This window comes from Buteo buteo, chromosome 19 (assembly GCF_964188355.1).
Source record: "Buteo buteo chromosome 19, bButBut1.hap1.1, whole genome shotgun sequence".
NCBI lineage: Eukaryota > Metazoa > Chordata > Aves > Accipitriformes > Accipitridae > Buteo > Buteo buteo.
This window is the reverse complement of record NC_134189.1, coordinates 2,990,730-3,016,846: the sequence shown is the minus strand read 5'-3', so window position 1 is coordinate 3,016,846 and position 26,117 is coordinate 2,990,730. Positions and strand designations below refer to the sequence as shown.

At 41.6% G+C, this 26,117-nt stretch overlaps 2 protein-coding genes across 3 annotated transcripts; both read left to right on the top strand.

Annotated features, from left to right (window-relative positions):
* The first annotated feature begins 2,190 nt into the window (after positions 1-2,190).
* On the top strand, positions 2,191-13,530 carry NCF4 (neutrophil cytosolic factor 4). Of its 2 annotated transcripts, XM_075051182.1 has the most exons (10): positions 2,191-2,417; positions 4,202-4,286; positions 5,498-5,651; positions 5,951-6,021; positions 6,828-6,955; positions 7,947-8,004; positions 9,559-9,657; positions 10,393-10,523; positions 10,617-10,682; positions 11,468-13,530. In XM_075051182.1, the coding sequence occupies exons 1-10, from the start codon at positions 2,386-2,388 to the stop codon at positions 11,694-11,696; spliced, it is 1,053 nt and encodes a 350-aa protein (XP_074907283.1). In that variant the 5' UTR covers positions 2,191-2,385; the 3' UTR covers positions 11,697-13,530. The 2 variants fall into 2 exon arrangements, with proteins under 2 accessions (XP_074907283.1, XP_074907284.1); XM_075051183.1 differs by lacking the exons at positions 2,191-2,417; positions 4,202-4,286 and adding an exon at positions 5,341-5,425.
* Positions 13,531-14,870: 1,340 nt separating this feature from the next.
* LOC142041726 (cytokine receptor common subunit beta-like) lies at positions 14,871-26,075 on the top strand. The gene is made up of 14 exons (XM_075050809.1): positions 14,871-15,110; positions 15,978-16,137; positions 16,925-17,054; positions 19,009-19,193; positions 19,517-19,665; positions 20,155-20,326; positions 20,423-20,555; positions 20,660-20,820; positions 21,956-22,101; positions 22,205-22,376; positions 23,413-23,503; positions 23,793-23,862; positions 24,503-24,606; positions 24,878-26,075. Exons 2-14 carry the CDS (start codon positions 16,068-16,070, stop codon positions 26,073-26,075), a joined length of 2,781 nt encoding a protein of 926 aa, XP_074906910.1. The 5' UTR covers positions 14,871-15,110; positions 15,978-16,067.
* Positions 26,076-26,117: the final 42 nt, after the last annotated feature.

The window sequence follows — 26,117 nt, the reverse complement described above, 5'->3', positions numbered from 1 at the left end:
TGTATACTTTACTAGTGCAGACATATCTTGTGACGTGGGTACTGTCATTATGGTATCAATTTTGTAATGGACATTTATTTCATTCATCAATAATAAAGTACTTGCGCAGAGAGAGAATGTGGGTTTGACTAGACCCAGCCTGTTTCCTCAGCCGAGATAGTAGAAATTGCTATTTCTACTATAGTAGCACGATAGTAGAAATTGAGAGAAAACACCTGGTAGTTGAGGCACTGATTTGGCCCAGAAGAACATGGCAAAACAGTGTTTCAAATCTTAGTCTCTCGCAGCCTTGGTGAGCCCTCTAACCAATGAGTTCTCCACTCTTCTGAGGTAGGAATCTGCCTTTTTGCAGAAAAGAAGGTCTTGGTTTTGGTTTAGTTCAGAACAAGAAAATATCGCAGAATCAGAAACTTTCTTAGCAGGTTTAGCATTATTCTGTCAGATTAGTATTATTACTGGCTATAATCTCTAGTAGAGAGTAGTAGAATTGAGGAGCTGCTCCCAATTTGTTTTACTCAGGTTACAGCACAGCAGTTGCATAGACAATTTGTCTGTGAGGTTGTCTGTCGACTTGTTCTTGAAAATACATGTTGCCAGGTAAACAATGAGCAAGTATTTTTACATTGTGTCATATCCTCTGTCTCTTAAAAGATGTACCTGCATTGTATCTAGATTATCTTCCAAGAGATTTGAAAAGATTAGAATATCTGCCTCTTTCACTTCTTCTAAAGTTTGCACAGTTCTTGTGCTTTCCACAATCTTTTTGCATGTGTTGGGAGCACCCCTTTGAATTTTCATGAGTTCATATATATTGATCTTGTGATTAAGAGTTCTGGTCAAGGTGATCTGTTCCTATTTCTTTCTGAATGTCAGGAGAAAGCAAGGGGATTGCAGTTAGAAAACTTGATTATTGTCTCTCTCACTCAGGGCAAAGGGAAGAGAATAATGAGCCTGACTTCAGGTTACATGAGGACTGCACATTTAGCAGGCCTAATCAAGAAAATGGAATATACAGCAGTGTGAAGATCTGGGGAAATACTTATATCCAACATCATCACTTAAAACTACTCTGCTAAGTCTGTGTAGGCAGCACAGAGTAGCAGATCACTCAGAAAATACAGTTCAGAATTTTGTAGCTTCTCTGTGTCCCTTCTGATTAAGAGGCACTATATCCCCTCTCAAATTCTGTAATGGTGCCTTCAGTTATCTGTAGGAGAGAGATGGGGGAAGAATTTACTTCATAGAAATGCAGTGAAATGCAGTTTACTCTCAAGGCTGTTTATTACAGTTGTAGATAAAGTTTTATTTTGAAGGATGCTGGTTGACTTTTGTTCCATTCAGATGAGAATTTTTGTGCTTGACAGTGGAAGGAGGAGAAGGAATCAAATAAGTATTGAACATGACAATGAAAGAGAGTCAAAGACTGAAATGGGGAGGCAAAGATACTACACATGACAGCTTTTGACTAAGGCAGATAAGTTATGCTGCAACTTATCCGCAGTGTTAGGAAATGATGGTTTCCTTATCCCTTTCTTCCTTTTATTTTCTTCTTGAAACGTTGTCAACTGATGTTATACAAATGCTATATCATTGCCCTTTGTGTACAAGGCAGGGCAGTCAGGATTCTCCTTGGGTGAGCCATTACCCTGTCTTTGTAGGTGGCAAATGTGGATAGTTTTGAGCATATGAAGCTGAAAAGATCTCTGCTCTTTCAAGGACTCATGTCTTACTTGCATTGATCCATCCTTCAAAGCTAATTTCCTAATGTCCTGTGCCTGATACTCTGGTACCCATATGTTTGACAAGGTTGAATTTCCTTACCATACTTTCTGCTCCCACTTGAAAATTTATTCTTTAGCTCCACCTCCTGGCTCTTGGTCCATGGAAAAATAGATTCTCAGGAGTCAGAGAGCCTCAAGAAGGGATCAGAAGTATTCATCCTAGTTTACAAATGTTAGTTTAGAGATGTATATGGGGACATTTCAGCTGGGGTAACACAGGATTTGTTGAGCCCACTCATACTGGCTTTCCACAGAGGCAGATGTTTTGGTGAAGAGGTGGACAATGGAAAATGTGGCTCATAGTTTCTGCTTTTTGTTGGCCTTTTGGTTTCTCAACTGTGGCAGTTTCGATACATGACAGACATCACAAAACAGTCTTCATTACTGTTTTTTCTCTAGTACTTCCTCAATCTCATGGGGGTGGGGAGGTACAGAAGAAATCGTCTGACACTGAAACATTAAAAAAAGATCTCTGAGGCCTTGCAAAGGAGTCTTGATTCACACAGGGAGAACTGCTTTGACTGTGTTCATCCTATTGAACCAGGAACTGCCCAAGAAGTGAAGGAATAGAGCTTAGCCATCTGGATTTAAGAAGCTGAAAACCATGTCTCTTCCCCGACAGCTACGAGAAAAGAGGTAATGTGTCTCTCCCTCCTCCCGCCTCCCCACAAGCCTCCATGTAACTGCTACGATCTGTTCATTTAATTCGGATGCAGGCTTCTCTTATGATTCTAAAAGGCTTCTTGTTATCATAACTTCCAAACTATTAGGCTGCTCAGCATGGAGCAGACCATTTCTTAAATTGGAGTGGACTTTCTTCTTTTCGTGGGGAATATTCACCACCTACGAAAGTAGTGGGTCATTGTCCTTTTTGTAGCTGCAGACAGTTTCACTTTTACTGGGGTTTGTGATATGACTGTTTGTGATATGACTGGTTATATTTCTTGATCTCTGTAACCACATCCGTCTTCACAGTAAGTGGTAGTGTTCACGGTGTTGTGGGTGGTGCTGATTCATATCATTCCCCTTGTACAGCAAGCTATTGCAAGACTTTGCATCATTACTTCAGCCTTCCAGATAGGCTACGCATTGTGGAAGCCCCTCCTTGGGGTATTCTCCTAACAGAATAAAGTGAGCGAGCTGCCGTGGTTTTTGTATTATCAGAATATTTAACATTACATCAGCTTGGCATTTCTTAGATGATCCTTTTTAAAGTTTCTCTTTTTCTCTACCTCATTTGTTACTCTTTTTTCCTCATTCTTGATCCTTTTTACTGAAGTGTTAGTATAAATACCACTCTAACAACATTGAGTTGTAAGATTGAAGCAAAGGTGAACTTATCTTCTGTTTGTCAAAGATGTTGTACCAATGAGAAAGTCCCAGAGGAAAAAGCACCTGCCAATTCATGCTGGTTTTTTGTGTGGACAGTACAGACAAAAAACACAAGAGTGTGGTCATATGGCTGCTCTTTAGGTGTTCCTGCAGGGATCCTTCCTTCTCTCTTGCTTCAAATCCAATACTGTCTAGGATCTGCAAAGCTTATTCTAACCTTGCCCACTATGATGTGTTCCTTCACGCTTTTGTGACATTTTCAAACAAGTATCTTTGTGCTTGCTTCGGGTTATCTGCTGTGACTGAGAGGTCTCCCTGTAAATATTTGCTAGGCTACTTGTAGTTTTTTTTTCAAAGCCTCTTTAAGAGTCTGCTTTACTGTGATGTTTACAAGAAAACTTGACATTTTGACAGCTGGTGCAGGTGACACTAGTTATGATATAGAACAATACTATGTCTTTGTTTCTTTGCTTTTTTCCTGTTTGTGCTTATCCTTCCATTGTTTCTTATATGTATAAGGTACATTGTATGCATCTTACACATCGAGTGTAATGCTTTTAGGAATTAGCTTTGTGCTGTCAGTTTCTACAGCACCTAGCACAACAAGCTCTTTTCTCAGAACTGTTCCCTATTCCCTACAGTAATGCAGTAATAGTAACAGCATAAATCATGGTATATAATGATCTCAGAATAAGAGATACTGCTGCAGAGCTGTTATTGTAAATCTACCAGATGCTGTAGGAAGGATTAAGAATGCATCCACAGTTGATCACATTTCTCAGCAAAAGCTTACCAGCTCAAGCATTTCTTTTGTAGACCTGCTACTCTAGCAATCCTAGGAACGATAGGATGTTTTTCAGGCTTGATGAATGTTCACAATGGCCACTGACTCGTGCTGAACTTACAGAAACATGTCATCTCAAGATCAGACCTCCAGAGGAAGAGGATGACACCACGAGTTTCTAACGTCTTGGTTTTGACACTAGATAATGTGATCTTGCCTAACTATCTTTGTTCTGTATGGCATAGAGACCTCCAAAGGCTATTGCCAGTATGAGTAACCTAAATCTTTTGTTCTCGCTTCACAGTGATTTTGACCAGCTTCCAGATGATGTACCTGTTTCAGCTAACATTGCAGATATTGAAGAGAAGAAAGGCTTTACTAATTATTATGTAAGAAGGGAGATTTATCCTGTCTCTATATGCCCTCATCTGTGACTGGTTTGGTTGTGGGAAGCAAAATGCAGTTAATCTTGTGTAATTGCTTTTTGGCATGAATAGTTCCATACGGATAATTTCTCAGTGCTTCTTTTTTCTGGAGTGGAGGCTAGTCTATCACAGATTTAGTCTAAATATTTATTGTCTGGGTGAAATGTGACAGAAGTGTCCTCTAACATTGCTTGTTTTCTAAATTCTTACCTAATTTCTTATTTATTTCCTGTTAAAATGCTGTACCTTTGGTGAAGATAGTAGGAAAGGAATTCAAAGAGGGTAGAAGGGCAGGGTCTTGTCTTCATTATTCCGTGGTACTGGCAAGTTAGGATTGCTTCCATCTCCACAGAAGGTAGCATATTAATAAGTCATGAAAGAGCACACAGGAAGGGAATAGTAGGGAAAAGCACTATGAGATTTTCTGGAGAAGGGTTTTGGATAAGACCAGCTCAGTCTGACTTCTGCAGGCTATGCTGCTTTTGCTGGAGACATTGCTCATAAAACTTTCCCACTGCAGTATGCAGGTTTTGCTGTGGAATATAGTGACGTTTGGTTGCTCTGTCTTTATGTTTTCTGAAGGATCTGGCTGCAATGTGACTCAGAGGTCAGTGCATGGAAATCATGGGCTCCTTTAGAGAAAGCAATTTTGGCAAGAGATAAGAAATAAGATAGTGGTTGGAGAAGGTCAGACCATAATTTCTGAAATTGTGTACTTTAAAGTCAAAAAGCAGTATGAATGCCTTCAACTCTGAAAATCAATTCATTTAGATGTCTGTCTATAGATTTAGATGTCCAAAGCATTCTACTGTAAAATATTTGTATTTATCTCCCTAATATGTTTTGTTAGTCACTGAGGGAAGGTGTGTAAGCACAAAGTAGCATCTAATCATTTCAGGTTTCCTTTGAAGATTATCTAATAGAAAGCAGCCACAGGGACATGATCCGTGGGAAAGCTGGACCCACACATATACCACACTGGCTGGTGCTAACTTGTTATTTTCTAGTACTTGAGTCTGCAGATGCTTAACTGAAGGCTCGCTTTCCACTCTGCCCCTAAGAAAATATTCCCACTACTGGAGCACTGATCTTACGTTCCTATTGTATGCCTTACTTTCATTTGGTAAGTATTAATAAGTATGAACATCAGCCTGAATCCCCCTTCTTTGTTTCAGATGTTTGTCATTGAAGTAAAGCTTAAGGGTGGTGGCAGATACTTAATTTTCCGACGCTATCGTCAGTTCTATGCCCTGCACGCCAAACTAGAGGAGAGATATGGGGCAGAGAGCAAAGACAGCCCTTTTACCTGCACACTCCCTGTATTGCCAGGTAAGCTGTCAGTACCAAATCTGTGCGTGATTAGCAGCTTTCTCAGCCACAGGCTGTCCTAAAGAGGAATGTATTGTAGGGAAGTAGTTGTGACAAGGAATGAGTTCCCAGCTGTGGATGCTGGAGAAGTCAAGTTCCATTGGCAGTCCTTCCACTTGTGGTGAAGTTCATTTAGAAACCTAAAATCCTTTAGAAAATATGTATTTTCCTGGAGATCCTACTTTCTCCTGATTGCTTCATTTCTCTGACAGCCTCAATTTTTTTTCCTCAATAACTGTCACAGGTTTTATGTTTTCCAGGGAAAGTTTATGTTGGGGCCAAGAAGGAAATTGCTGAGAACAGAATTCCTATCCTGAATGTCTACATGAAGGTAAAACTTAATTTTAAGGTAGAGATTGCACTGAGCACTGCAGATACTTACCCCTTGAAATCAGCTAAGAGAGACAGTACTGTTGTAGTCCTAGGTATCTGCTTCTCTCTGTATTGTTTTTCCTGAAGACACAGTGTCCACACTGTGGGACAACCTGCAGTCCTATTCCCCAGATTGTTTGGACTACAGGATCTGCCAGAGTATGCAGTTCACAAGGGCTCACTCCCTGCCTTCACATATAGATAAATATTCTTACACCCCCCCCCCCCCCACCCCAAGATGTATGAGGAAATGGTGAATCTCCAGGTGTTGGTGACTATGGAGTTGGTATGTGCACCTAAGGGACTAGGAGAGTGCAATGGGCTTCTGGGTGTACCTGCCCTACAGTGAAGGCACAGCAGTAACATCAAGGAGAAAAATTCTTTGTGTGCAGGTTAACTGAAGACCTGACTTTAAATCAGTAAAAGTCTGAAGCACTGGCCAAGACTTCCAGTACTTAAGATTGCCTTCTTTCCACAGTCATTCACATTCTGAAGGGAAACATAAAGAGCAATTTACTCCTTCTGCAGTAAATCAGGCACAAAAAGAGTGAACCAATACAGGCCAACTGCAGGAGTAAACAGGAGAAACTGTCAGCTGTTCAGCCGTGTCCTGCTGAGTGAGAAGGGAGAGGAGGGAGATTTCTGGCAGTAATGAATATCCTTCATGATCCTTTAGGTCAGAGAGGCATATTTGTTACATGTAAATAAATAGAGAATTGGTCTCTCCCACTGTTATACTCTGCTTCCTACTTGCTCTTGGCACAGAACCTACTCTGCCTACCGGTTTGGGTGTTGATGGATGAAGAGGTACGGCTGTTCTTCTACCATTCAACCTTTGATAGTGAACAGGTGCCTCACAGACTGAGACGGCTTCGCCCACGGACGCGCCGAGTGTAAGTGATTGACATGTTTTTTCAGCTTGATGTAAGAGATGCTGTCCAGTTTTGGGGGGAGAGAGAGATGAGGAACACCACTGTGTTTCCCAAGTGAATCCATGAAGTCCTCATATGAGGATCTTTGTCGTAGAGTGAGCACAGGGTATTTCTTGTTTTCAGTAATCTCAAATTTTTTAAGTGGATGTGGTACTTGTATTAAAGGAAAATTCCAAAATGAGAGTACAGCTTGCTTTTAAAAAAATGCTGCTCAGCTCTATCTGTTGATAATTCTCTAATAGTAATATCTATTATAATGTACAGAATATACTGGCCAAGCTTAAGGACATAGGCTTGCATCACTGAAGTGAATGTGAGTTTTGGCCCTGAATTCAGTGAGATCTGGTTCAGTCACTAAATGAAGCTGAATACTTAATTTGTTCCTGTCATTTGTCTAAACAGGGGCCTGTCCTACGTAGCAGCATTGACACCCCTTTGGAGAACTGCTAAGTAGACATACTTCATTACCCTTCAGACAAATTAATTCTCCTTTCAACATAGCAAAGATAGACCTGCTTCCTTTTGACGTACCTCAAACAGTGTGAAAACTGCATGTGTATGCATTCCTGGATGTATGTATGGTGGCAGAGTTTGAACTGAATGCCATAAATGCTAGAAACAGGGATGCCCAGAAGGCAGAGTAGGGGGGCTGAGCAGTGCTGTGGAGAGGTCCAGGATACTGACTGTATTGAAAATTCCATCTGTTCTCAGCAGCAGACATCATCAGATTGCTGCTGCTCTGCACTGCAACTGAGAGAACTAGGGCATTGTTGTTCCATCCCTATTTATTTACTTCAGTGCTCCACACAGATTCTCATGCAGCTTCTCCAGTGATCTATGGCTTGCCTTGCCTCTTAAATAATGAAAATGCAGACACTGTGCTACTGATTGTGTAGTATTTTTGATGACTAGAAAGACATATTTACCTTCCTGTTATCTCCTTTCTTCACAGTAAAAGCATTTCACCTCAAGTGCCTATTTTTGACCGCCTGGCAGCTCCGCGGGCTGAGGTGAGTACTCTGCACAATCTGTCATAGGATAAGAGATTAAACTCTGTTTTACTTTGGTATCTCATCGATCAAATTGCCTTTTCCAATTAGAGCTTGGGGAAAGAAGGGAAAGTAAAATCGACACAGGAAAGCAATTGATTTTAACAACAGGAAATGAAACAAAGGATGGAAAGAAGTGTTCTTTTCCTCCCTACTGAATAATAAGAAGGTCCGTTGTGAAGTCAGAATGACAGGAGATTCAAATTGAGAGACATGTACAGCTTACCACCAAATGGTCCACATTTACATAGCGTTACCCATAAATTAAATTTAAAGCTCAAGCTTCAGTCTCATTGACTTCAGCATATGTTTAAAAGCTTTGCAGGTGAGGTGTCTTAGTATTTTCTGTAACGTAAGTGTTCTACTGAAAAGTGCCTATACCCTTGTCTTTTGCTGTATATTGTCTTGGTATTAAGCACATGGAACTGCTTTGTAACCAGTATTTGTTTGAACATGGTCTTGCTTTCTGGAACATGAGACTTAGCCATGTAAGATTGAAAAAACCCCACACAAGTACTTTGAGGTTTGTTGTTTTCGTTTTTTACACTGAGTATGGCAGGTCTTGGATCAGTCATATCTCTTGGGTTTTATCTGAATATACCTACCAAAATAGATGAAAAAAGGCTTCTGGAAGAGCTATTAAGTAGACATATGAACTGCTAGCACAACAGTAGCCGTTGTCTTTTTTAATTAGGAGAACTCCTGGCATTAACAAGACCACAAGAACCATCTCAACATAGAATAAGGAACACCTTTTCATTTTAGCTCCTCTAAGAGCATTTAAATGGCTATCATGTTCTCTAAGGAAAATGGAGGAGATGTGCATTTTTAATAATATGTTCACTTTAATTATTCAAGAACAGCTTGTTAGGGTGGTAGCATGTGATTACCTCCTTTCCCCCCCCCCCCCAAAGGGGGCATCTAAGTTCCATTTTAACTACACGTCAATTTCCCAGACTTCCCCAAATCTCTCAGTTCAGCATACAGGCCTGAAAGCTAGAGGTTTCAATAGCAGTTAGTTATCCTTAAATTAGGTCACAACACTTTTGCAATTTTTTAAGGCTCTCTGTGATATTTTGCAGAAAATCTGAAAGCTGTAAAACTGCAACCAGAAATAATATATATTTTTTCAATTCTCAGGTTTTCAAGTTGTCAGTTGTCTTCAGATCTGTTGGCTTACTTGCTCTTCAGTGTTTTCAACTTCTTTATATTTATTTTTCTGGTGCACAGTGTCCTGCCACTTTAAGAATCCTAGCATGTAGCTCTCTGAGCTGTGTTTAACCTAGTGCTTTCACTACTTCTTCAAAGCTTTTTTGTGTGTGCTGAGTAGGAGAAGAAATTGTGAGAGCTGTGGACTATGGTCATATATATGACCTTACCCCAGAAATACATTTGTGATGACAAAGTCCATACCATCGTGCTGCTTTATGCTTTCACCCCAAGAACAGAACAGAAAGAAAGATTCACTTTTGTAATTCTGTGAGTTAATAATGTCAGTGTTGTTACTTTCCATAGGCATTGTTTGATTTTTCTGGAACCAATAAACTGGAACTCAGCTTCAAGAAGGGAGACTTGATCTATCTACTCAGCAGAGTAAACAAAGACTGGTTGGAGGTAAGACTGCAATAGTGGTACTGAATTCTTAGCATGCGAAATATATGAGTAGAAAGGGCTCTCCTAGTCCTTGGGAACTGTCTCCTCCTTTCAAGGAGAAACTATCATAATAAGGTCTTACCGTCAAGAATAAATCCTTGACTCCAAATTTGAAATTGTTTCCTTCCTTGATGGTTTTTAGCTTACAAATTTTCTGCCCTCTAGACTTCAGTTTTAGTTTGCATTTGCTGCTGCTGGAATGTTTTTAAATTCTTTGGAAGTGATTAGAACACAAAAAGGCCACAGAAAGGAGATGGAAACTCCATTCCAGTGATTAATTGGTTTTTTGCCTCGGGGTGAGTTGCTATATACTTCATGCTTCATACCACAACACACGTCAGCCTGATTAGAGAGAACTTGGGCAATGCAGCAGGGTTCTGAAAAAGGATGAGGAGAACATACTGTGTGTTTGCTGATATGATATCTCTGCTTGCTCAAACACCACAGCCTTCTTTGATAACCATCTGACTTTCCTTTTTTACACACTGTTTCACTCCCCTGCCTTGTATTTGACTACACAATTGTATAATCTTTTTGTAGGGATGCCATCAGGTCCCTTCCATAGCCTTTCTTTTCTTGATTATAGTAGAAAAATTCTTACTGTTGTTTCCATGGAAATTAATTGACTTCCAGAACTTACTGTGTGTGGCCAGAATGGCATGGTTTTCTTCATTCTAAGACTTCCTATCATTCCAGGGAACAGCTGATGATGCCACTGGGATTTTCCCATGTGCTTTTGTGAAGATCATAAAAGATTTACCACAGCAGGAAGACACAGTTAATAAAGTTCGCTGTTATTACTATGATGAGACTGTGAGCACTATCAGGTAATAAGAAAGTAGTCTTCCAGTTCACTGCTGAAGAAATGCCGACAATTCTCTTTTCATGATATGTAATGATTAGATTTGTTCTTGTTACAGGGATATCTCAGTGGAAGAGGATCTGAGCAGCATTCCATCATTCAAAGATCTCATGGAATTGATAAGGTACAATGCAAGCAGTTAGTTGTATGTTTAATATCATTTAAACATTTGTCAAGTTCTTTACAGTCCTAGATTTTCCACATTCTACTTGGTCATCACCATGTCTTGGGTGTGAAATACTTTTCAAGTGTCCTGAAGAAGTTGTACTTTGACTTGGCCCAGGGCCATATGTACAGACACTAGTCTGCCTTGGGATTGTCAGTAAGTATGGAATGCCACACACTTCTAACTCAGTTACACTGGGTAGAAGTTTCCATTTCTTGTCCTAAGATCAGAGCCATACCCCCATGCAAGGATCTTTTGCCTAATATACTTCTTCAGGATGCAGGACACTGCCGTCTAACACCTGTTAAATGAGGTTAATCTAGTGTTGAACATCAAAACATCAGAACATCAGATACTAGTAATAGAGCACCTGTGCTAATATTCTTCCATTCCTTAACCTGCCCTCCCCTCAAAAAAAAGCAACCATAAGTAGGCAAAAGTGGGTAGTTACTACAGTCAACTCTTATGTATGGGAATTTTATCAAACTCACAGGCTAATTGTGCCATGCGTGTGGTGGTATTGGAAATGGTTGTTGATTCTGACAGATTCCTTAGCTTAAACACAACACAGCATGAATGTGGCTGTATGATTTCTAGTACTAGCTGTATCAAGAATGCCAAGACACCCAAGGCTTTGTGTGGCTTTTAGCAGAATGAATTAGATTACCAGTATATTGTTCATCATGCAGCACCTCCCAGGCATTCCTTGATTTCTGGGGATCAATCCATTTCTTTTCTACCAGGCGAGAGTTTGACCAAGATGACATTGTTTTGAATTACCGGGACCTTGATGGTGACCTGATCCGGTTGCTCTCCAATCAGGATGTTGAACTCATGGTGTCTCAGAGCAGGAGAAGGCCCTCTGAGAAGCATTTCTTCCCTTGGAAGTTGCACATCACTCACAAAGATGACTTGGGTGTCTACAACACTAGTCCAGGAGTAGGTGCTACTCAAACAGTGAGCACAACATAAATGCTATATGGAAATGTTCCAGTAGGTAGCTATACAGTCCTTCTGTAATCCCTCTCTGCAGACAGTTTCCTTTAACAAGCCTTTGAAGTGAGCTTTCAATGTAAAATCTGTACTTGGTTAGCTTCTTCAGCTTTGTAGTACTCCTCTGTAATAGAGACATCTACATAGGGACCAGAGAAAGTGAGGAATAGAGAAATAAAATCACTGTCCGTATTCACAAAGCCAGTCAGTGTTAGCCTGCAGTAGAGGTTTAGTGTTCTGAGCCCCAAGACCTGCTCTAATCTCTATTCTTGCTCCCAGAGCTAGTTATTTGTCCAGAATGTCTTCATAAACTTTTTTTCTAGACTGCCATAATTTTCTCTTCACTTGCTGATATGAAGGTTTGTGTGCCAGTGCTTATGAATGTGTAATTATTTCTGTCACGTGGGAGTCTGACTGGGCTTTCAGAGTTTGTTCTGGAAGCATCAAGAAAACTTTTTCTTATTTCAGTGAAGAAATTGCAACCCACCTTTACTTTCTTCTTTCCACTGACCAATATTTTGAATTCTGTGAATCAAACCTAGTACACCTATGGTGTTCCTCATAGACCTTTTTGTAATTGTACAGACTACTTATTTCCACATTCTGGGAAAATTTTTGTGATGCCAATTAAACCAGAATTCCTTCTCTGTCTATCTTCTGCTTTCTGACACCTCCTTGCAAAGTAGAACTAACAAATTACTGTATCAGATTCTTCAACAAATAAAGTTACATATGAGTTTGCTTTATCAGTTTCTATTCAAAAGGGGTTTGGGGGGGGATGAAATAATTCTGCTTCTTTTTTTTTTTTTCTTGAAAGATAATTTTGACGAAGAGTTTGAATGTAACCTATTCAGATTTCCTTAAGGAGTAGTTCATTGTTGAACAAAAATATATCTCGCAATAATTTCTTTAATGGTCATGCAATTAAAATATATTCTTCTTGAACAAATTTACTGCTGCTTGTAAGATTTACAAGTTACGTATGTTTTACATAAATTGTTTGATACCTAAAATGCTGTATTCTAAAGACACCATGCAGTCATGGTGTTAAAAAAATACCACCAAGTATAAATATAATCAGTAAAAAATATGAAGTTAAAAGAGTTTTCAAACACCATGCTTTGGATTCGACTGTTAGTTTCTGTGGCATTAAGCTACAGTTCCTCATTTTAAAAAATCTTTGTCCTTGACCTGCTGCTAAAATTTGTACAGACAACAGGGAAGATTGACAATGCCTCTCCCCAAACTGGCAAAATAACGTTTTCTCTTTTTCTTAGATGTTACCTGTAATGCTATCAGGTAACAAGATCTCCAACAGTAACAAAAGTGACTTATCCTTTAAACTTGTGGGTTTGGTTTTTTTTTTTTTCTTCCTGATATATATATATATAAACTTATGTATATAGCTTATGTACATAAGCTTTAATATGCTATTATCTGTAGCCCTGCATTTATGCATATAAGCATATTGGAAATAAAGGAAAGAGTTTATATTTAAAGATAAGCGCATTGTTTGCTATATTGGGATCCATAAATAATTTCTTACTTGACAGTTTATTAAGTGTATAGTTCTAGCAGTATACCAATCCTGTACAGACTTGTATAAGAAAATGCACTCTCCAGAGAGTTGTAAGATGTGCTACAGTCCATATCTGCTTTCCAGGTACAAAGGTTCCATCTGAAGAATCAATGTATATTAAATTTCAGAGGTAGATAACATCTATTCAGAAGAGACACAGATTACGTCTTCCCTTTTTCCAATGATGGAAGGTTTTAGTTGACATTGTTTTACCAGAATGTTACAAAATGTAACTTCCCACTTCAAAGGCATTGTAGCAATGCGGTTTAGGAAGGAGATGAAGCAATATACAATGATAATGTTACTAATCTTACACTTTGTGATACCTAAGAGAATGCATTAGTAAGTTTTGCATGGCCTGCAAAGCTTTGGGTGCGCAGGATTATTTGTTACCTGTTCCTGGAGTTCAGCAGAGCAAATAACATCTGAAGATTTTCACTGACTGCTAGATCCTGTGATGTAACCAGCAACTCAGCAAGTCTGTTTGAAGATGGAGCAGCTGTTTGAATGAGGAAGGAATGGGAGGGAAAATGTCTGCTGATGAACAAGAAACCTCTTTTCTAAGGGTGGGGGAAGAACATACATAAACTTACTGGCCTTTGAAAATCAGAGCAGAATTCCTTTTTGCCTTTATATGGTAATGCAATGTAAATTCTGCCCGTCCAGCAAAGTTGCATATTCCCCTCCTTGTCTGCAGGTTTTATATGCCCACCTCCTGATAGTCCCAGTGAGACACAGTTTCCTCAGATACTCTCATATTCTCCTTCTTGCTCTGCACATTTCCTTTATTCACAGTATACATTTTTTTCCTTGTATATTGATGTAGTTCTTGTGAGAGCCTAACTGTACTAACTATGGTTTTGGTCAGTACTACAAGGATTTAGAGAAGGTGTAGTAGCAGTGCAGGACAGACAGACTCTAGCAGTTGTATTCTGTATCTGGGGACTCATCTTAGTCCCCTGTAATTTACCCCTGAGAGCACAAACCCGAGTGTGTCTTTCCCTTGTGGCTACCTAACTTTCCTATAGATCTTATTATTGAAGTTCACTGGCCTAAGTTTTAAAGCTGGATTTAAAACAGTGTGGCTGGCTTGGATGTAGGATTACTTCAGATCAACTCTTCTCACCAGTTTTCTTTTGTTTCCTCTATGTACTATAATACTTATAATTTATTATTAATTGTTGACATTGGTAAAACTTACTTTTAAAAATATTACTCAAATTAAATTACACAAATCAGAGATAAAGGTAGTTCTGTCTCCCCCCCAATATATATGTACAAATAAACATCAAAGTACAGAATGATCCCTGCCTTAAAGATTGTCTAGCCTAGAGTAAAGCAAGCACTGGAGTAAAAACCAGAGAATTCTTTCTTAATCTTTCTCACTTCTGCTTCAGTCAATCCTCTTTTTTCCTGAAGATACATTAGTCCCATGACCTGGTAATTGTTAACATGCAGACTGGCAGTGACAAACTTTCTTTCCAATTAAACAGCTCCATCTAAGTAAGAGCTTTGGGAGCTAAAATAGGAAGTGCAGACTTCCTATTTTACAGGCAGTTACACAGACTTTCCTTGAAAAGGCGTGGTCTGCCTCTTTGAAAGTGGCATTTGAGGTACATAGAAGATAACAGCAGTTATTTTGAAGACTTGCTTGCCAAGAAAATCCTGTGGTCGGTTTATACCTTCTGTCTCCAGTTCTGGGGAAGTGTGGTTTTGCTGGTTTCTGCATCAGAGGATTCTGATGCTGTGGCAGGAGGCTGGGCAGAGTCACCTATCAGGTTGAATCATCTGCTCACAGACAGGTCTGCATCCAGGTAAGGGAACTGCTTCCACTCTGGGGAAAGCAGAATGGCAGAGAGTCTGCTCTTATACAAGGGCTTGTGAGTCATTAAGGGATTCCTTAGCTGTAATGATTATTCAAGGGCTCAGCCAGCTGTTTGTGGTGTAAGGAAGTGGCATTCAGGAATCTGAAAGTCAATAGGAATTTAAAAGGAGTTTTTTCTGTGCTCCCCTAAAGCAGAAAAGAGTCTTAGCTCTGTAACATAGTTGAGTAGGTGAGTTTAATATACTTTTGAGAGAGCAATGAGAGATGGCCAAAAGGACTTGAATTCCAGTATTGAGCAATGTTGTCCGTGGTCTTTGAACCACTCAATCTACTCTCAATCTCAACAATTACAAAAAAAAAAAAAGTTAGTTTCTTTGGTATTATTTATACAATTTACAACTTCTTTGGGGAGCAGCTGGAAAAGTAGCATGTTGAAGAGAAATCTGAAAGTGAATGAATATGGGAATTCAAACCCTATAGCTCCCAGGAGCTGTGTGGTTGGGGATCATATTTTTAAGGAAAAGTAAAAAACAGAACACCACTGCGGTTCATTAGGAAGGCTTTGAGCATGAAGAGCAGAAGGATGAATGAATTTGAAGGTTGAGTTCTCTTCACAAGTTAGGATTGTTTCTTGTTGCTACTCAGCTGAAAGAATCCCTGCAATTCCTTGGAAATGTGCATTTACTTCTTCATGCTTTGCTCATATTGCAAGCTCACACAATAAGAAGACATTGTAGGATTTTGTCCTACAATAAATACTTGGTAGAAGTTCTTTCTGAATGTCACTCCAACATGAAGCCTAAAGAAGTTCCCTAATTCAGTTTTACTTCTCTTTATGTGAAATGAAAACGAGAAGCTCCACAATACGCAGAGCAAGAGAGTAGCCAGTGGGCAATGAAAAAAATTATCTTCTGAATTAGGATCAAGCTTGTGCGCAAAGGACAGTATGAAGATGAAAAAGATTTTCATCCTTCTGCTGAATCTGTATTTGGTCTTCAGTGTCCAAGCCATTCCAGGTCAGTTTTAAATTTATATTTTCTTTTATCCTTCCATTATTGCCTTTCTTTTTCTATCTCCTTCTTTCAGCTAATACTCTTCCTCATTTTCTGCTTGCTTTTCTGCTTCCTTCTGCCATCATCGTTTATGCTGTAGGAGAGCAGACATCTTGATCAAAACCAGTGTGTAGCAGAGGCATGTGCAAACAAATCAGTTGTATGTTGGTGGTATGGACAGGTGAAATACTGGACAAACAGATGAGATGAACGAGTTATCCCTGATGAGAGATCTGGCCATTTGTGGGTCATAAATCTAGTTCCAACAACTTCGTTTGGGTGTTCTTCTGAGTCATAACAAGATTCTTCCCAGAGCCTCTCACTTTTAAATATACCTTTCTAGTGTCATAACCTTTACTAGGAGGTTAGTGGCAAAGAAGTCTCATACAGGAACACACAAAGATGAAAAGATCACCATATGCCTGCTGACCATGGTATCTACTAAACTGTAGAAACAATCAGCGTTTTGAAAAGTGATACCTTGGCTAGAATTATATGCCTTGCAGGTACAAAGGTGTCACTTCATTGTTGTTACTTGTACCTTGGTTTGGACACTTGCATATTGTGGAGATGTGCAGAATGGCCACAACTCTGTACATATTTTCATGAAGACTCATTTTCTGGTGTCTTGAGTAGGGTACTGTTATCAGTGCCTTCCCCATTCTGCTGGCAGGATCACTGTATCTCCTGATATCTCTCAGTATTTACATTTGTAATCACTGCATCTTTTTTGCCTGAATTCCTTTCTCAGAGAGTATCCCTATGAAGAGCTTGACCTGCTACAATGACTACAACTCACAAGTGATCTGTACATGGAGGGAGCGTTCAGAGGCTCATGCCCTCATTGGTATGATTCTTTACCAGAGGGATAATATTACAATGTAAGTACCTGAAATGTGTTGTGCCGGATAAAAGTCCAAAGGGAAATTGGCTACAACTTGGGAATCCCAGGGACCAGCAGTCAGGTTTTCAGAAAACATGGCCACCTCTTTCTGACATTGGGTTAAAGTAAAAGTTGTGCCTGCTTCTGAGGCCTCTTCTAGGAAGGGAGGAATTAATAGGGTGTGCTAGTGGAGTTATTTTTATCACCTTTACAATTATTTTCCCGTAATTTTGTTGTGGGATCATAAATAATGAAATAAGATGGGGCATATAGATGGCTATTAATGGGGTGGAGAAGATGGTATCAGAACAAGTGTGAGCCTGAGTGTTGTTTATAAGCCCAAAAAGGGAGAAGACATTCCCCCTGTTATTTTACCCATTTAGGAGCATCACATAGGGTATGCTTTTATCAGTTCTGAGAAACATGTATAGACTGTGTGTTCGTGAGATAGAGAAGACTGGTAAGTTCATCTGTGCTATCACTTTTCCTCCCAGAGATACTGGTCTCTTTATGACAGTATCTCTCTGTTACATCTGTTTCCTTCTGAAAAGGGAACTGAATCACTGGACTTGATCAATTGTGGGGATAAGAAAGGACAGAGAGGGAGGAGTAGTCAAGGGAGAGAGGAAGACAAAGATGGAAAGCAGAGAAGAAAATGAATTAGAGTCTGGGGGTACAGGAAGGAAAGGAAAGAGAAAGAACTCTTGATTTTATTGTGAAGAAGAGAGAATTAATAGACCTAAAAGGAGCTGAAATCAGTGGAAGGTCTTTGGAACAGGACCTTGAAGCTAATACTTCTGGGAAAAGATGATATAAATAATAATGATGGTTACTTGGACCTTTGGAGGATTCTCTGGAACATTGTTACATGATGGAGTGTGTGGATCACACAGGAAACATGACTGAAGTGAACTAATCAGACAAGCAGGTATTAAGGGTAGACAGTCACACAGCCGAAAGCAAAATGGCCAATGATTAAACAAGGTCACCTCATACATGAAGAATAGTTGACTAAATCCCAAACTGTAAGGTGATGCTGATGAGTAGCTAGAAATATCTTCAGGACTTCACAACACTTGGGCTGACTCTTTTGTTTAAGGGTACGCACATATATGGTCAGTCCCACCCATACTTCAGGAATATCCCTGGTTTCCTTGCTAATACCAAACTTTTAAAAATAGCAATAGTGCTGAATAATGCTTGCTGACATATAGTTGGCTAGGAGAATCCATCTTGTCCTGGAAGACAGTATTTGGCCTTAGATATTCACAACTTAATATTTCTCATCTGAACTGGAACAATATAATATACTGGGCATGAAGCCATAAGCACAAACAAAATTCCAGAGGGTACAGAAAGAAGCACACATCTCTTCAGCAGCTCAGGCTACTGCAAGCACACAAAGCTTATCCTCTCCTGTCTAGTGTAAAATACTGTTTCTAATTTTCATGATGCTCCTTGGCCTGGAGGAAGGCTATCTAAAAGGATGATTAACATTCTGGATGAAATCTTTAATGTATACCTAAGGTCCCTTGGCAGAACAGAACTACTAAGGATACAGAAGTACATTTTGGTTGAAGAATTTTTTATTAAGTGTATTTCTGGAACTGCAAAATGAATGTCTTCAAGAAGATAAGGATCATCAGATGCTTTACTGCCTTTCACTCTGAGTAAAAGGTGCATTTCCATGACAAAAATAGACTGGTACTGAAATACAACATTCCGCTGCACAACTTTGAAATGGGAAGGCATTTGGAAAAAATCCTGGTGTTAAAAATGTTTGTCATATTAACCGATGCAAAACAGGACTAATAGGTACAGTGAGAAGAGGATGTAAGTGCCCAAGTAAATTATAACAACAGAATGGGATGGAATTGGTTTCAGGCATTTAATTTTGCATTAACTATAGGTCTCCAAATCAGATCTTTATAGATCACTTTCTCTATACACAGGAAGAACAAGAAGATGCTTTGCAAACACCAGACAGAATATGACTTACATGAGGCTCCAGACTCCTATGTGCGCTGGGTTTGTCACACCACCACAGACAGTTTTGGAATAGGGGTAGATGATGTTTACAGCTTCAAACCTAACATGACGCTTCAAGCAGAACTAAGTGTTGATCTTTTCCAAAATGGTAAGGATTAAACACCAAATTATCATTTTCCAATTCATATTAGGGATCTTTGAGAATGTATTTGCCGTTCAGTCAGGAAGTGGATTCCACTTCAATTGTGAAAACTGCCAAAGAGTTCCACATTGAGAGGATGGGGCAGGGAGGGGAGAGGGCAAGTTTCTGGGAGCAGCTGGAGCTGGAAGGGGGGGACTCAAGCAGGAGCTACTTGCTGTGGCAGGGATAAGATACTCTGGAAATAGGGAAGCTTACCTAGGCATTTTCTTCCCTTCTTCATGTCCCTGTCCTCACTATCTCATCTCATGGGTTGCACCTTCACCTTCCAGTTCAGACCCTCCCACCTCAAAACCTCTCAGTCGGCTTGATGGGATCAGGAGACTTCTTACTGACCTGGGAAGCAGCTGATGGAAGCCAAAGGCTGGGCAATGCCCTGGAGTATGAAGTCACTTACAAGCGGGAATGGGAGTCCTGGGAGGTAAGAGCAGAGGAGCCGGGCTCTCCTGGTTTGGGCTGCACCCTTTTGGGAGGTTGAGAGCCTGTGGTAAAAGTTGTGCAAATGAATGGCCTTTCCTTTCTCAGGCACTCTGAGGAGGTACAGCAAATGTTGTTTGAGGTCAGGCGGAAGGGGCTCTCTTTCTGTCTGCAAGTGACTTGCCCAGTCAAATACCGTTTGTCCTGAACTGAATGCAAAAATCTATTCTTCACTGAAAAAAATGCCACCGCACTTGGGTTTTGAGTTGGATTTGATTTTCCCCCTGAATCTCTCCCAAATGGAATGAAATCCTGTTCCAACAGGAGCCTGTGGGTTCATGTGGGAAGCTGGCGATATTCATTTGAAGTTGCTTCCCTTTCCAGGAGGATACACCTTTTTTTTTTTTTTTTTTTTTTTTTATTTTTAAGCATACATATCCCCAACTCCCCAATTTCCTCCCTCCCTGCTCTCCCTCCTTTTTCCAAACACCAGAAAGCTGCCTCGCTCTTGCTCTCCAACACCACACATTGCCATCTCAGCCGCGAGGACCTTGTCCCAGGGAGCAGCTATGTTGCCCGTGTGCGAGCCAGACCGGGGCAGGCCAGTGGCTTCTCTGGACAGTACAGCGAGTGGAGCACGGAGGCATCGTGGGAGACCCCTGAAGGTAGTGTGGGATGGAGCGAGGCTGTGCAGGGGTGGAAACGCTGGCTGAGAAGCAAGACCTTTCCTGTCACTTAGTGTGCTCTCATCTTCTCTGAAGGTGGCCTTCAGCCCAGGAACCTTCGCTGCCTCTTCAATGGTGCAGACCGTTTGACGTGCAGCTGGGAAGTGAAGAAAGCAATTACCACCTCTGTCCTCTTTGGCTTGTTCTTCAGGGCCACTCCATCATCGGCGTACGTGCTCTGCCCATGGCAGCACCCCTGTGCCTCTCCCATGGAGTTTCTGCTCTGTCCCATTCCCCCCCTGATGTCAGCTCAAGCTCTTTTTTTCCCCTCAGAGAAGAGGAGTGCTCTCCTGTGCTCGAGAAGGCTTTGCCCCATGTCCTGTATGTAGTCCAGAGCTGTGAGATCCCGGTCAGCAACTCCAGCAGTCAGAGCCAGTACCATGTGTCTGTCCGGGCCAAGACAGAGGAGAAGCTGATTGAAGCGTACAAGAACAGTGAGTTGCTGTGTTGTTTCTTGCTTCTTCTGTTTTTTTCTTGGACAGATGCCTGGCTGTGTAAGAGGGGCTGAGGGCAGTGGTGATGAGGAAAAGCGGGGAGGAAGAGGAAGAGAGTGGGACTGATGCCAAAAGGAACTGGACACTGTGTCAGGTCAGAGGTCTGGGAGAGGTGGCTTGTAGGTGTGGAGTTCCTCAGCGGCACTTGTTGCTCTGAGGGAAGTGGCGGGGGTGGAAGCTGCTGTGTAGAAACAGCAGAGCTCCTGGGCAGTGGCCCCTGGAGCACTGGCTGAGGTGGGACTCCTCTGCTGAGTAAGGGGTGCCAGCTGGATCGTCTCTGCCTGCATGTATCTGGAGGTACTGGTGCTACTTTTCGCAGACTAAAGCTGGGAGAGCTCCTGCAGTGGCTGAAAATATCAGGCAGTAGCTCCAAGAGAGCTGAAAATCTCTGCAAGTGTGGTGGACCAGTACAGATGTTTCAAACGTTGCTTTACTGCTTTTCTGTACACAGGGAGTGCTGTCAACATTAATGGACGTGGATTTTCTGTTCTTTAATGGTCTACTGGTGTTTTAATAACTACTGGTTATTGTATTTGACTAGAAAATGAAGATGTAGAGAATTAAGAAGTGTTAAAAAGCTGAGACTTCTTACATTGCATAAAACAACATTGTTTTCAGTCTCTGGAAACTATTCACAGTGGTGAAAGGTGCGGCAACAGAATTAAGTGCTCAAGCTTTTGTACAAGATTCCCTTTATTTCACAAAAGAATCAAACTTATATATGTTTCAATAAAAGATCTAGAAAGAATTAACGGCATACAGCCGATTCGACTAACACAGGAGGGCATATCTGGCTCAGCTGGGATGTTTGCCAGTCCTCAGAACAGTTAAAGATAAAAACATTCCATACACATACTTGTGACTGTCTTCAGCCACATCTTCACAGGCCTACACAAGGCCATCCTCCAACCTGACCTTGTAAAACTAGTTCTTCAAAGGCTTGGCAAACATGCAGCACAACAAATTCTAATGGTTGTTCTTGAAAACAAATGCCAGGTGTTTTGAGCTGCTGCCACATAAGGGAGTGCTGGACCAGTATGTTAATAAGGACTGTGAGACATTCTGTGTGTTCCAGTTAAGGTGCTGCCGCCTGCAAATGTGTCAGTAACGGTGACAGGGAACCAAGAGTATGAACTGAGGTGGATAAAACACACTTTCGTATATGGCTTCATAAAACAGAGATACGAAGTCGAGTACTGGAAAACCCACCAATATAAAAAGGTAGGTCTTAGGAAGTGCAGGACTCCTGGATTTCTCTTTGCTGGGCAAATGGGAAAGGCAGTTCCTCTCACCTCCATTATCTGTGCTTCTTTCTTCTCCCCAGAATCTCCAGAAGTTAAATATCAACAATGATGAACCTCCCTTCATCTTCACGCTGCAGATGCTGGCACCATCTACAGAATATAGGGGGAAAATGCGTGCAAGGGTGAACATGCCTCATTATGATGGGCCTTGGAGTGAATGGAGTGAGGAGTTCACCTGGAAAACTGAGAATGGTACTTTCATGCAGGCTACTTCTGTAAGGTTTGGTGGACTGTTAGTGGCTGAAATGCCTCTATAGAAAAATACATTCTCTCAGCTGGGGTTGAAGTTAGGTCCAGCCACGAGCTAGCCTGGGTCACTTAACAAGGTAGCTGTCCTGTCTGCATCCTTGCAAGTACAGCAGCAATGCTGATGAAGGAGGTGAGCAGGAATGACCTTTTAAGCTTCTTTCCTACTGCCCCTCACAAGGCGAGTACAACCAACCGTAAAGTTTTGCACATGGGGAATCAAGCAAAGATCCTGCCCAAAAGATCATCCTTGTTTCCTGATTCCAGCAGTCCATTCTGCTGTCAGTGACTGAAGAGCCCGAGACTGCAAGAAGGCAGAATATAAGCCATCAGTCTTTTGTATTTGCAGAGTGACTACAGGGTTGCATAAAACACAGAGTAGATTCTACTGGAGATAAAATGTTTACATGTTCTTGCTCTTTCTGGACTTAGAGGCAGAATATCCGCTATCATGCGGTCTTGTGCCCAAAGTACTGATCTTACGTGATTTATGCTGAGAAAGCTTGTAGCGGTAAGACAGTAGGCAAATTCTGGTGAGTGTACTCGGGAAGAAATTGGTATGTTGTTGATGATCAGTTATGGCCATTAGGAGAGGAAGCTCTTCCGTAGGAAGTCTCTGAGAGCCCATCTCTTCAGGACTGTACAGAGTAAGGCAGACCTAAGACGACTGAAGACTTGCCTATTGTTGATGGTGGAGTAAGGTACCCAACCATCTTTTTATTAGCCTAAATTGTTTGATGTCAGTAAAAATTGGAAAAGAATCAGGAAAGGAAACGCTGAGCTCCTTTGGTCAGTAAGCTGCTCAGGCCACATTTGGTCTGTCCCACTTTGGAGGGTATCCCAACAATTTGAAGGCCTCAGGATCGTATCCCTTGACACGCCACCTACGTTTGCCTGATCTGCTTGCATGAAGAGTGAAAAACCTGTTATGGGAAGCAGCCATATTGCAGGTGGATACCTATTTCTTTCTTCTCTGTTTCAGTTCTGCCACCAGTGGTTCTCCCAGTGATGCTCCCAGTTCTCATCATCACTTTGCTAATAGTTGCTTATTGCAGCTATAAGTATTTCCTCAGGTAGGCTTGCATTGTGACGAGGAGATATAGCAGCGTGTTGGCCATGTGGGTGGCATAAAGGCTGAGGCAATTCTTGTGCGCCACGAGAGAGACGTCTATGTGGAGATGAGCCTTGGTGTGCGATGGGCAGCCTTGTGCATGTCTGTGCAAGGGTGGGAGTTGGGTGGTGGCGTGCCAGGGCCTCGGTGGTGCCTCGCTGTGCAGAGCAGCACGGTGCACGGGGCGCAGTCTTTTCCGGTTGCAGCCACGTTGAGAACCAAATCTTGCAAACTCTGTGTTGTTGTTGCAGGAAGAAGAAAACGTGGGAGGCAAAGATTCCGAACCCTGGCAAGAGTCTCCTGATCCAGAGCTACCTGGGGGTAAGAGGGAACTGTACCTTGAAGGGTTCATTATTTCTCTCTCTGTTTCAGGACTTCCAGTAATCTTAAGAGCTCTTCTTGTCTCCTAGTCCCCAATGAACAGATGGCTTCATTAGTCTATGGCTTATTTTTAGGAGAAGTTCTGGTCACATTCAGGATAACTGTGTTCTTACATTTATCCCAGTAGACTTCTTTGTGTTGATCTTGTCAGCATCACTGTGATTCAAAATCAAGCTAGAAAATTTTCAGTACTTTAAAATTTTAACTGACTGAAATAATCTAGTGTCCTTAGCTTTGTTTTAAACTCAGTCATTTTGTGATCACTGGCCAAGACAGCCACTACCATCACATCTCCCACGAGTCCTTCCCTATTTGTAAATAACAAGTCTAGAAGGGCCTCTTTCCTAGTTGGCTCACTGAGTACTTGTTGTTAGGTCAGTGGTAGGCAATATGGGTTTGAAGTAGCCATCTTCTGGAGAACAGGACACATCTTCTAGTCATATTAGTGAAGTTGTACCCCTATTGCCAGATGCTGTAGGCTCTCCTGCTGGTTGTCTTTGTCCATGAGAAAAGTGTGGTTCTCGATTCTACTGCCAGTGAGACACTGCTCTTTTGTCACATCTGCTTTTTCCTTTTTCAGAAAGTACCCTTAGGAAACCGGCCAACAAGCAGCCAGCTGGACTTCAACAAATACAACCTTTCTGAGAAGATGGAGCAGGCTAGCTTCCTTCAAGTTGTGGACAGGTGAGTGAACAGCACGTTACGGTGACACTGTGGATGCTAGTCTCTCAAAGAGCTCCCTAAGTCACGGCAGGATATAATCAAATGTTCCGTCACGAAAAAGCATATACAAGTTGCTTTTGAGGAAGGGATATCTGGGTTAGCCTGCTTCTCCAGCAAAGATTTTTTCTAACCCTGTGTGTAGCTATGTGTGTTTTCAACTAAGCTTGTTTTATAGTGAACGTTTACCACAATAATATCTCTCAGGAGCAACTTTTAACTTTCCCCCATTCAGGCAGACGAAGACTTTGGCAGAGTCCCCTGAAGGGCAGGCTAAGACGACAGATGTTTCCCCTGTTGCACTGGACCTACAGAACTCCTACCATGCTTTAAATGAGCCGGAGCACGCCCCAGTTGCCTGCTCACGTCAGATTGCTGGTCATTCCTTTCCTGTTTTGAGGAGAAACAGTGCTGATGCAAGTGTTGCTTCCCAGAGAGCAATCCCTTGCTTTGCTTTCAATGGTCCATACTTGTATAGCCCAGTGGCATCCTCCCAGCCTGATATGTGTCTGACCCTGGGAGTGGACCCAGTGGGAGTCCGGGAGAAATCAGTTTCCCTTCAGTATGTGGCCCTCCCAAAGGAAGACTGTCCCCAGGCTCCACAAAGGCAAGAACAGCCAGGAGCAGGTCCTGCACAGCCCTTCCTGCTCCCAGGTCAGAAGGAAATGATGCAGCTCCTTGACGATGAGGAAGAAGTCTCACCGGCCCCACCAGCCAGTGGGAAAGGCACGAATGTGAGAACAGAAGAGCAGAAATCTCCAAAGGCTCTTAGCAGTATCACGGCTCCTCAGCAGTGCCCCTTGGAGTACATCACCACAGAGAGCCTGTTACTGCCATCAGCCGGTGACTCCAACCGTCCACCACTTGTCACTGCTGGGGGGTTACCTTGTGACTCACAGGAGCCCCAGCCCCCCAGTGACCACTCTTGCCATGAGTTTTCTCCTGGGAAAACTGGTGTCATGGTCCCAGTTTCAGGTCAAGCACCGGCCTCTTCTCCTGAATTGCACCTGGATACATTTGGAGACTATCTTGCTGTCCCTTTAGGTCTCCATGGACATTCAGAACCCACAAAAATTTCTTTGCCTGTCTTACAAAAGGGAAACGATCTTCCTAGAAAGCAGCCTTTGTCAGAGGGTAACTTGGTGGTCTTAAACCCTGACAGCACTGAGCCAGTTTTCCTTTGCCAGGTTGGTGACTATTGCTTCCACAGCCTAAAATCCAGTGTGAAGATGGATAATAGTCAGGATGACCACCAAATCAAGAAACCTTCTGAAGGCAAGACAACACTTGGGAAGCCTGTAACTGATGATGAATCCATCACTGGCAAGGAAAAAGATGTATCAAAAATGCAGGCTATTCAGCTTTTCAAAAACCTGAAGTCAGATGATTACTTTTCCTGGCAGCAATCTTTGAGGATCACAGAAATCTGTTAAATGGGCAAATATTAATGAATACGAAAGCTACAGGTAACTGAA